A 12,209-nucleotide genomic window follows, 5' to 3' on the forward strand; every position below is an offset into this window, starting at 1 on the left:
ACTTCTCACATACATAAAAAAGGTTGTCCCGTCCGAGTCAAATTTGATCAGAGTTGCATGAGCTTTTGTTTTGAGTTTCAATTGCAACATTTTACATTCCACTTCACACATATGATTTTCGTGAAAACTCCCTGATTTTCCCTGGTTTCCTCCTGAATCGGCGATTTTTTATTATTATTATTATTTTTTGAGTTATTCAGTTTTTAGACTCGAAAAATGTTCATATTGACGACAACAAATTGATCGATCAGTTGGCAAATTTGAATGAGTTCTTGAAATCGAAAAAAGAGGACCGAGAATTACATATGCAACGGGACTGATTTTAACTGAGACCGATATGGTAACCCTACTCATAGGGAATCCTACGTCCATAAAAGTAAAAGAAAAACACATATTTTCTGTCATAATTTCATAATACGTATAATGGATAGCGTCGTGGCGTAATGTGACAGGGAAGCTCACACCCTTCAAAATTACACTTCTTCTCTGAGAGCCACATTTTGCCGGCTAGCATCGAGAAGCTCTAGCGCCAGAGAGCTCCATGCAAGTGCAGTGGCACACCGAGTAATATGGATTCATCATTATCAACAACAGGTCGGTGACCTGTGTGATAATTCACTAGAGAAACACAACAGAAGCATCGAATTCACAGCTAATATGGTATGGAGTTAATAGGAATCGGTACAAAAATTGGATTAGATCAAATTCTATGTCTCGACTAATTTCAACCAAATGCTTGATATAATCCTCATATTTTTAGAGAAATTGAACTACAACCATGCCTACTTCCCATATAACGCAATTTTAAATTTTAGATGATTATTTCTTTCAGTATATATGTAAATCAAGCATCAACACAGATGTCGGAATGAAACTTTACCAAAATAGTCCTTCGATATATTCCATCTATTGCATAAAAATGGTCGAATTCGGCCCATACCTTTTCAAGCTCCAGGCACCGACAGAAGCCAAACGGAATCTTTACCCGATAATAATATGCCCTCGTGTAAAGGATGGGTAAAAACGGGTCAATATTTGCCCTAGCCTTTTTGAATCTAATATAAATTTTTTAAGCTATCGCTTAACTTTACCATGTTTATTGATCAATCTGTTAAACGGTCACTATGTGAAATATCTTCACAAAATTGAGTGGATCCGTGTTCTCAAGTCTACCATACATTAGCATAATGCCAAGAGTTAATATAATCACTTCAGACCTTTTACCTACATAGCTACAACATTCCCGACACAGCGACTTGAAAATTTAGAGAGTATAAAATGTTCGGTTAGACTCTAACATATCCCTTCTATTCTTGTTATACGTACTTTTATCGTCAGACAAGAAATATGCATATACATAAGTCTTCTTCACTCATAAAATATATCTGTTGCAGTTTGTCATATGTTATTCCGTTCTGTCTGCACCTACAATATTTATGAGCTACTCTCTTTATCAATTCATACGCGCAATTTAATGATGGTTAAAAGAACCGTAACAATAATTTGTTTTTTTTTTGAGCAGGAATCACAACGAATTAAGGAATAATATATGTCGTGTTTGATATTATTAGGTATATTAGATAAATGTACTGTATTATAATGCAAAATTGTATACAAATACATACATATATGTATGTACAACGTCAATAGTTTAGCGAAACCGTATATCGATTCAATAACAATGGTATTGTGAGATATTGTAATCGATTTTTGCACTGAAAAATTCAGTTATGTGAAATTCCCATTCCTAGGAATAATAAGTCAATACATATAAGTATGTTTATTGTGGACATCTACAAGAATGGTGATTTACGTTTATAAATGCCTTAAAAATATTAAGATTTTGAATAAATGTATATTTTTACAGAGGAAACTTGTGCGATTTAGACGTTGGGTTTTATTCATATTAACAATATTTTTAACTACAATTAATCTACTGTGGACATTTTGTTTACTGGACACGGAAATAAATTCGCAACAAATCAATAAGTCATTTAACAGAAATACAAAGCCATTAGTGGCAATAGAAAGTGCCAACGATGCCACCATGCCACCGCTCAATCGATCATTAGTACAGAAAATGTCGAAGCATAATTTTAGGCTTGCTTTCGATAATATAAGTTTCGAAACTGGTAGATGGGACAATCTTCGCAATTATAAGATGTTTGATTTTGCTTTGATTGGAGATAAGTTTATCAAATCTTCACACGAAAACATTGTATGTTTAGCTACCCAAAGTTCCGTGGAACGGTTGTATTCATTGACACAAGTTGCACATCAGTGGAACGGACCAATTTCAACCGCCGTGTACGTTGCCGGAGATGAAGAATTCTTCATTTTACAACACTTTGTTACATATATGAGACTTTGCTTCGCTTTTATACGCGATAACGTTACTTTTCATATAGCTGTTCCAAATAATAAGGAACCAGTTCACGGACAAATTCCTAATCTCTTCAACAGCTTTGATTGTCAATACCCTGAACAAACGCTTCGCCATTTACTGAAAATACGCAATCCAGACACAATACGTTGGCGTTTAAAAAATGAATATCCGCAAAACCATTTACGCAATTTAGCTCGAAAAGGTTGTCAAAATAAATATGTATTTCTAACAGATATTGATATAATACCAAGCACAAATATGGTATCATTATTAAATAAATTTCTGCCGTCAGCAAAATGCAGCTATCGTTGCGCGTATGTTATACCAACTTTTGAAATAGACAACAGAGCTAAATTCCCTGCTTCCAAGCCAGAGCTTATGCGTTTATATAGAAAAGGTCTAGCACGCCCGTTTCACGAAAAAGTGTTTATTTACAACCAGTACGCGACAAACTTCTCCATTTGGCTTAAGAATTCTTCCAATGAAGATGAGCGGGCTCATATAAGTCATGTCGTAACAAATTTTGAGTTCTTGTATGAACCTTTTTATGTCGCTTTTGATGACGTCCCTGCCCACGATGAAAGATTTATAGGCTATGGCTTTACCCGAAATTCACAGGTAAGACATTAACAGCATTATGCTAAACTATTAATTTAACTTATTCCGGTTTAAATTTTTTTTAGGTCTATGAAATGTATATTTCTGGGTACACATTTTTTGTGTTATCCCCTGTTTTTACTTGTCATTGGGGATTACAACAAAAAAAAGCGAGACCAGTTTGGCGAGAACAACAAAATAATCTGAATCGAAAGCGTTTTGAGATGTTTAAACATGAAATTCTCGCCCGATATAAAAAGTATTTAACATTTTGTTTAAATTATCTTGAACTCATGAACTATTTTAATTTACAGAAAGACAACAAGGAAATAATTGGCATAGTGGAAGTAAACTGGAAATAAGTGTAATGAAATTTTTTATCGATATGAATTTCATGATAATAACATTCTATAAACCTTAAAACAATTCCACATGGGACCATACTTCCGCCTATAAGTATGCATTCATATTTCTGCAGTTGTTTTAAAAATCAATTATTAATACAATTCTAATATTACATGTCCAAACTTCTGAAACTTCTTTGTTATAAAATAAAAAGCGATGGTTACTACCAAGAAATTTTATTATGGTATATACGTATTAAACGCGTTTTGGAATGTAAATTTTATTTAGATGCATTGGTAAATATACCATGTGTTTTTATACCCCTTTTATATTGTAAACTAGCTTTAGTATACATTTATAGAATATCGATATTTCAGTGCACAAATGTGTTAAGTAGGCGTCTTTTCATAATTTTTTCTTTTACCATATTCTCGTATATTATAATACTTGAGCTGTTCTACACATTATACGGACAAGTCGCTTGCATGTTCATTACATTGTGTTTATTGTGTATTTATTTGGATAAGTTTGTCATATAGGTTCCACGGCAAATGAAGTCACGAATTTTCCACAAAACTGCAAAACTTGGACAAATAAATAAATTTAACTTAAAGCAAATGCACCCTGAGGTATCGATATAGCATCTATGAAACATATTCGTAAGTGCATTTTATTATATTTATGAAATATGAAAAGTATTTAAAAGATATAATTTCTCAATTGGAATGATTTCGTCCAACCTCCATTATTGGTATGTACATAGCTGTTTGAGGGTTTTGATTTCTCCGTTGATAAGATTCATTACCTACACCATTGCTAGATGCGTCATCGGTCTAAAATGAGAATCATTGTCAATAAATGTTAATTGTTCAACAATTGCTATTAACTCACCATTTGGCAAAGAAGTGGTGACTCATTACAGCTTGCAAAATCATTTCCTGCAGTATTACGAGTCGCATTATTTTGAGTCCTTTGTATCGTCCGATCTTCATATCTTGTTCGGCCTTGCGATGCCATAGGTCTATTTAGAGTGTTGTTTACATTATTGGGTGAGTTTGGAGAAATGTTATGAGCTGTAAATGATTTTGAAACAAAGTCTTGCTCTTTCCAGCCATTTTTTTTATAAACATCACGTAGCTCATGATGTTGCCACATTGTGAACAAAACTTGACCGGCGAACTTTAATACGCAAGAAGTATATTTTTGACGTTGCTTTGTAATACTTAATAAACGATCAACACCACCGGCGTCCAGCAAAGACCGAGAAAATTCTGGATTTTTCTTTATAACTTCATTAACTGTGGCTAACACTGCGGTAATGGTGTCGTCGGAGGTATTTTGATCGTGCTGTGGATTTCCAGTAGGGAGTTTTTGGACTAAATCTCGCATAGCATACTTTCCGATAAGCTCTTTGTTCCGTTGATCTATGGCAAGATTTCGTAAAGCTGTTGCCACGGCGCAAACTACGCGATCAACTTCCATACGAAGAAGTTCTACCAATATAGGTAATCCTTTTTCCTTGCGAACCGTAGCCCGAATATCAATACTTGGCTGCCAATAACATGCCGAAAGATTCTGAATAGCTCCTGCAGCCGCTTCTAAAGTTTCCGGATTAGAGCAACTTTGCAATAAAGCTAAATAGTACTGCACAACCTCGGGTTGCCATAAAAGCTCATATCGTTTGTGTGATAAACTATTGGGCACAGAATTTTTTGAAGTACTGGGAGTATAATTATTTTCCATCTGATGTTCGCTTTGAGCAGCTTCCTTTTTCTTTTTACTTGTCCCAAAACAGCCAAGATTTTCTCCTGAAATAATAATATATAAATATATATACCCAATTATAATGCTGTTGTAATATGTTAAATATTTACCTTTATAAGAGTTGGATGAAGGCCGGCTTTGTATTGGCATTGGCTGTTTATCGTAATTAGGATCCTCAACTTCTTGACACCGATAAGACAAATTGCGTAAAATACATACACAATTTTCTACCGTTTTATTTCCAATGTTATTCTTTTCTATAGCCATTTTCACAACATATATTAGACACTCCACTAAATGTTCAGAGTTTCTAAGACTGGTTCTGGCAAATTCACCAGCAGAGCTGACATTACGTAGAACTCCCGAAGCATTTCGAAAAACTGTAGAGTAGCATGTTTCTCCCGCACAAACCGCATCCCAACCAGAATGGGGAATAATAATATTACTAACAATTGCGTTTAAGCCCTCGTCAATAATAGAGCGTTTAATGTCTTCACAAGATGACATATTCCACAAAACTCCAGTGACCAATTCCTTTACCTCCGACTCTTGTGTCCTGCACAGCAAATTTACAAGGGCAGTTATACCCCCCGCATTTTTAATAGCTCGTTTATTTTCGTCATTTTGCCTTCCATAGGATAGATTTCGAAGTGCTCCACATGCGTTCCTGAAAATATAAAAGTGTTACAATTAGAATAAGGTGTGTTGCCGACATTACTTTTAAGTTTCATTACATTGATCATTTGCAGTTTTTTTTAATAACAACTTCGACATTTTTTCACTATTTTTTTTTTACTTTGGTATCTACCAACTTAAACTTTTTATTTCATAAAAGTTAGCTGAAAAAGTCAGTATGAAATCATACGAGGTTTTTTCATCGATATATCCATAGAGAGTGTCTATTATTTTATTTATAATTTTTGAAATACAGTCACTCACAGCTTATTTGATGCAGATAGAACTTTTTTGTAAAATTCTATATTTCTTAAAATTTTGCAAAGATGAAAAAACTGAGTATTCAGACATCTAATTTATTTTATTTAATTTAATTTTTCAACAAAACATTCCAAAAAAAATTTCCATTTATTTAGTTTTAATGCAAAAAATTGTATTTGAAAATTCACGTCACAGCTTAAATGATCTCAAAAAAGAACAAGTATTTATTCGTAATTTAAAAAAGTTTGTAGTATTTAGTACTTAGTAGGGTATCCTTTATTATCAATTACAGCTTGAAGTCTATTTGCCATGGAGTCTACCAATTTTTTTGGTGTATTCCGGTCTAATTTGGTTCCACTCCTCCATTATAGCTTTTTTGAGATCGGATTTGTTCTGGATGCCATGTTTTTTAATATTTGTCTTCAAAATAGACCACAAATTTTCGATGACGTTCAAGTCCGGTGATTGTGCAGGAGTTTCAACAATGTGTGGACATTTATATATTAACCATGTTTGCACTATTTGTGACTTGTGCTTAGGGTCGTTATCTTGGTAAAAGCGAAAGTCATCTTCAATTCCCAATTTTCTAGCGCTTGGAAGCAAATTTTCTTGCAGAACTTTTAAATACACATTTGTGTTCATAGTTTCTTCAATAAAAGTTAAATTCCGACCCTATTTGATGACATACATGCCCACACCATAACGTTGCCGCCACCGTGTTTTATAGTAGTAGCACGCAATTGTTGAGGTCTAAGCTCCGTATTAGGTTCGCGCCATATAAAAGGTCTGCCATCTGGTCCAAATAAGTTAATCTTAACCTCATCTGCAAAAAGTACAGTCCTCCAAAATGCTGGTGTCTTATTTAGATGGTCACACGCAAACTGCAATCTCTTCGTTCTATTTTTTGCACTTACAAACGGCTTATTACGGGCTATTCTGCCATTTAAATTTGCTTCCCTTAGTACTCTTCGGACTGTTTCGGGATGGCAATTCTTGCCTAAATCTTTTTTGGCCATTTCTGTCAACTTTGGAGCACTTGTTGTTGGATTTTTCTTCACTTGACGCACTAACCACTTACAATCTTTCTCTGTGAAAATTTTATTTGGAGCCTGTCGTCCTTTATTTACCACACGATTTTCATGTACAAAGCGTTCAATAATGTGTTGAACTGTGGACAACTCCCTTTTTAAACAGCTCCAACACAAACTCCCGGTTTTCTAGTGATGTGCGCGGTCCCATGGTTAACAATTCAAGTTTACGTTAATTTAAATGTGACTTTACATCCAATTCTTTCTACAATTTTCTGTAAACTAATCAAAAAATTCCACTTGCTGCAAATCACGACGAAAAATAGCGGTACTTTTAACTGCATCATTTAAGCTGTGGCGTCCTATTGTCCGTATGTTTTTGTTTTTTTTTGTATTACAATGAAACGAGTGGACAGTTCTTGTATTTTTTTTTTTGAATAACTAAATAGAACAAAAAAAATAAGATGTATGCATATTCAGTTTTTTCGTTTTTGCAAAATTTGAAGAAATATAGAACACTTTACAAAAAAAATTCGATCTGCATCAAATAAGCTGTGAGTGACTGTAAATGTATATGTATATACAAATAATTTTTTTTTATAATTATTTATAAAATAATTTTTTTATAATTATTTATAAAATAATTTTTTTATAATTATTTCGATCTAATAATTATAATTTATTTATTTCCATTTGACTATCTTACTTGTGGATCTCTGGTACATCGTATGATAACAGACGCACAAGAGGTGGTATCCCCCCTAATGTTCGAGTTCGCTGCTTATTTGGATCATCCATATAACATAAGTGTTGTAAATATGCAGCTGCATTTGCTTTAATTTCGTTATTTGGGTTATTTAAAAAGCTTATAACTTCTGACAGATTTGGATCACGCCATCTCATTGTAGAACATATGTCACTTCCTGAGCCTTCCATTAGCATATGTTTGGGATCTCTTATGTGTGAAACCGAATCCATTGGAGTTAGAGTAAGTTGTGCCATTTTGCTCTGGTAATCAGCATGGCCTTCATATGCTCTTGTTCCATCCGAAGGAAGAGCTGCGTCTGATCCATTAAGATTGCTATCAAATAACAATGGTCTTGGTGAGTACGAGTTGGTGTTGCTTGCTTCAATCGGATAGTCAAAATTAACTTCTGACACGTATCCATAAGCAATGGTGGGATTCTCAATATAGTGCGACTCAACAGGGCAAGCATTAATACCGTAATCAGGTAATTCGTCATACTGTGCTGCTTGCATATATCTTACGGTGGAAACTGAAGAACGTTCTTGAATTACAGACTCATTTTGTTCTTGTGAAGTAGCAAGTTGAACTTGTGGTCCGATTAAACTTGCTGTATTGTGATCCGAACCGTACGAACATTGACCAGCGGCTCTTGAAACCGCCAACTCAGGAGACTTGGTAACGTAGATTGAAGAGTTAGGGAATCTTGGTTGATATTGCTCATAATCTTGTAGAGCTGTATATTGGCAATTTAATTCAGTTTCATTAAACGCTGGGCCATCCATTTTTAATTTTTATTTTTCAAGACAAGAAAGCGAATTTACTCTGAAAGTGAATTCACAAAAAAAGCAGTTTAAAATTCATATTTACAATATTGATAATATTATTATAAAAAGTATAATAGCTGTTACTGCATGAAAACATAACAGATAAAAATATTTTACTATATGTATATGAATAAGAATGAAAGTCAATATTAAACACATATTTCGCCTTTAAGTTATCAGTCAAATGAATTCACACTTGTAAATATAGCAACAATAGATTTTTGAGTAGATAGATTTTAGTTTGAAAATAAGCAAAGCAAAACCACAACTTCTTTCTTTTGAAATTTTGTAAAGTAGTGGTAAAAACAAATATTGCAGATTGCAACAATATTTTCAATAATACACTCTAAGGTTAGACACTTTGACTTAGCAAGAACGCAATGTACTCAATGTACAATTTATATCACAACCAACAGTCTTGGTTTCTATTTTTGTCCAATGAAATTATTTTTAAGTCAACTTTAAATTTTTGATTGAAAGCAAACATTGTTTTTAATTCAAATATTAAGAAAGTATAAGTGTAATGTATAAAACTTTTATGCAAACGGTTTTACATTTTTGATCCGAAAAAACATATTATATTTTCAATACAATATACATATATCATTTATAAACAATTATTTTATCATTATTAATATTTTGCTTACCAATCACGTCATGTTGTGGGTGTCTTTTGTATTACGGGTGTGGTAAAGTATCCAGCCCGTTTTTGCGTAAGATTATTGATTTTTCACTTTTGAACAAAGTGTTTCTTTAATATAAGGGTTACACTAATACCAATGTTTTAGGTTTTTTAGTTTGATAAATGTTATTTCACCTTAAATAATAACTTATTTTATTTAAAAATAGTTCAAAAACTTATCATATTACAAATTCAATTTTTTTCAAATAGCTTTCCACTGGTCAATAGTTACTTTTAAACTAACACTTCATAGGAAAAAATACATACAAAAAGAAATCAGACTTAAGTACTTTAATTGACCAAAAAATTATCCTGTGTCAGAAACGATTTTGATTTATTCCACTGAAAACTATACTCAAATTAATAACAAGCAATTTATTATACTATATTATGGTTTTAGAATACATAGGGTGCTTATAATGCAAAACAGTTGCCGCTTGAAAGAGAGAGTGCAATTTCAATTTTAATTTGGAGGGCGGCAATAAGTTGAGAAAATATTTTAGGCCCTATAAATTTGATTCTGTACATGTATGAAAATATTCAAAGGTTTCTTATAAAATTTTATAATTTCACGCTCGACGAAATTCCATAATACTTTCTTCATTGAAGTGGTTACCGAATTTTATAATTTGAATTACATAAATCGAACGGGTCCCTTGTTCAATACGTTTCAGCTTTAAACACAATATGCTTTTTCTGGATATTTGAAGCTATCTGTGTTTCTGAATTTCAACTGTTTAGTAGATTGGTTTTATTATACGTTGTCCGGCTGTACCACACAAAACTTTAAATATAAAATGTGAAATATGGATCGAAAGTTCCATACTATAAATGAGAGAGGTTTGGTCTGCAACTAGAGTAAATGATAAAAAATGGTGTTCTATTTCAAAAGTAATATTGTGTCACCCCCAGCTTTAATCTACATGGGAAAGGATAAGCATGAAAGTAAATTATGAGCAATGGTTTGATAATGATATTTATAATTAATTTTGTGTGCATATGTATGTATACTATGTGAAACGATTGTTTCAAACGGAAATACATTGTTGTATCACTAGGGATGGGAGTATCCCTTTGGTTATAGTAATAAATCGATGGCATAGTCGAAGTACTCTTCCTATGTTTCTGTTTTTTGATATTAATTATGTTCAAGAAATTGTGTGTTTGTATTTGGTAATGATCCTGTTGTAAGGTGTTCAAGCTGAACGTAAAAAACGTATGTATTTATGATACCCCAAAAGGCATTGTAAAATTAATGGGCCAGATTATTTTTGTTTTTTAAATTTCTTATTAAGAATTATTGTCACACTCTCAGAAATAGGAAAATTTGCGCCACATATTAAAAATTTATTAATTAACATTCCACTTACAGATGAAGAACTTATACGTTGGGGATGGCCAGAAGATGTTTGGTTTCATGTTCACAACTATTCTTCTGCTCATGTTTACTTAAGACTCCAAGAGGTATTCTTTCTTCTATAAAAACTAAACATTATTTTATATATTAAGTATATACGAAATAAATAACATTTAGTATTCACAATTTGTCATATATAAAAACAATAAAAGAGATGTGATAGGTAGACTTTCAGTGCTCGATTCCTATATGATTCTAATAATTTGAATGTGCAGAGTTAATAAACTTAAAGCCGTTTTCTCGCTTTCGTCAGTTAAGTTTTTGTTAACTTTACCGAAAGATGTAGTAATTAAGAAAACTCCCCTAGAAATCAGATAATCACCAACTGAAGATATACATATTAACATAAATATATACATAGTTATAGTTAATAACAAATTTTAATTGGACGTAGTGAAGCTCAAATTTGACATTCATTCATTCATAAATGAATAAATTGTCATCAAGATGCCGTCCTCTCGGATTGTTGGGAAGGCTCTGTTAGAATAGAATATAATTGAGAAGTCTGAAAAAATTGTAAGGATAATTTTATGGAGCATCAAACATCATACAATTTCGAATATTTAGTATATTTTGAATTTAAAATTTAATTCGGGAAATCTGCATATCTTAATATATGATTTGGTTCTTTATTTTTTATTTTTATTTATTTTTTTTTATGTAGGGTCAAACTATAGATGATATTCCACAATCTGTTCTCAACGACGCTGCTCAATTGGTAAAATATAACAGCATTCAAGGAAACAAGATAAATAATATAGACGTCGTTTATACATTATGGTCAAATCTCAAGAAAACAGCTGATATGGAAGTTGGCCAAATAGGATTTTATTGCGAAAAGAGTGTTAAAAAAATCCGTGTTGAAAAAAGAGTGAATGAAATTGTAAACCGACTGAATAAAACGAAAACTGAAGACCATCCAGATTTGCGTCGTCAAAGAGAAGAAAGGGACTCCGAAGAGAGAAGGGAGAAGAAACATATTTTAAAAGCTCAGCGGGAAAGGGAGGAAGAAGAAATAATGCGCCAAAAACAGGAAGCAGAACAACGTAGTTATGATAAATTGTTTAAACCTGAATGTATGTCTAGTAATTATGATGATGGAAATGACTCTGATGATTTTATGTAACAATAAAGTAGTAAGCCAGATAATAAGAATGTATTTCAATCCAACCATTACCAAATAATACACTAAGTGTATATTTAATAACTTTTTTTTATCGTTTTAATTTCTTAATGTTTCGTACTAATTAAGTAGTTTCAAGTAAGATGTATTATTTTATTAAATGTATATAAAGTAAATTCTATTAAAGGTAATGCAGATTTTACAAAGTTTGATAAGCCTGTCAAAATGAAATAGAAAAACATATAAAAATTTTGTTAGGAAAGGAGTTTGGTTAAGAATTAGCATAGAAAATAACATGCAGCAGCGAGCAATGATACAGTGGGTGCCAACACTTAAAATCTTTTTCAATTGTTAACAAT

General features: G+C 32.4%; 3 protein-coding genes across 3 annotated transcripts; 2 read left to right on the top strand and 1 right to left on the bottom strand.

The window, feature by feature from the left end:
* The first annotated feature begins 1,707 nt into the window (after positions 1–1,707).
* LOC120772953 (beta-1,4-glucuronyltransferase 1) lies at positions 1,708–3,567 on the top strand. The gene is made up of 4 exons (XM_040101855.1): positions 1,708–1,804; positions 1,868–3,004; positions 3,070–3,242; positions 3,298–3,567. Exons 1-4 carry the CDS (start codon positions 1,802–1,804, stop codon positions 3,314–3,316), a joined length of 1,332 nt encoding a protein of 443 aa, XP_039957789.1. The 5' UTR covers positions 1,708–1,801; the 3' UTR covers positions 3,317–3,567.
* A 242-nt stretch (positions 3,568–3,809) lies between these two features.
* On the bottom strand, positions 3,810–9,656 carry LOC120772950 (catenin delta-2). The gene is made up of 5 exons (XM_040101852.1): positions 9,276–9,656; positions 7,763–8,626; positions 5,203–5,759; positions 4,220–5,136; positions 3,810–4,161 (listed from the first exon to the last, which is right to left on the bottom strand). The coding sequence occupies exons 2-5, from the start codon at positions 8,584–8,586 to the stop codon at positions 4,045–4,047; spliced, it is 2,415 nt and encodes an 804-aa protein (XP_039957786.1). The 5' UTR covers positions 8,587–8,626; positions 9,276–9,656; the 3' UTR covers positions 3,810–4,044.
* A 404-nt stretch (positions 9,657–10,060) lies between these two features.
* Positions 10,061–11,934, top strand: LOC120772526 (coiled-coil domain-containing protein 25). Its single transcript, XM_040101190.1, has 3 exons — positions 10,061–10,255; positions 10,683–10,774; positions 11,392–11,934. Exons 1-3 carry the CDS (start codon positions 10,183–10,185, stop codon positions 11,851–11,853), a joined length of 627 nt encoding a protein of 208 aa, XP_039957124.1. The 5' UTR covers positions 10,061–10,182; the 3' UTR covers positions 11,854–11,934.
* The last annotated feature ends 275 nt before the right edge of the window (positions 11,935–12,209 follow it).

Source organism: Bactrocera tryoni, chromosome 3 (assembly GCF_016617805.1).
Source record: "Bactrocera tryoni isolate S06 chromosome 3, CSIRO_BtryS06_freeze2, whole genome shotgun sequence".
NCBI classification, from domain to species: Eukaryota; Metazoa; Arthropoda; class Insecta; order Diptera; family Tephritidae; genus Bactrocera; species Bactrocera tryoni.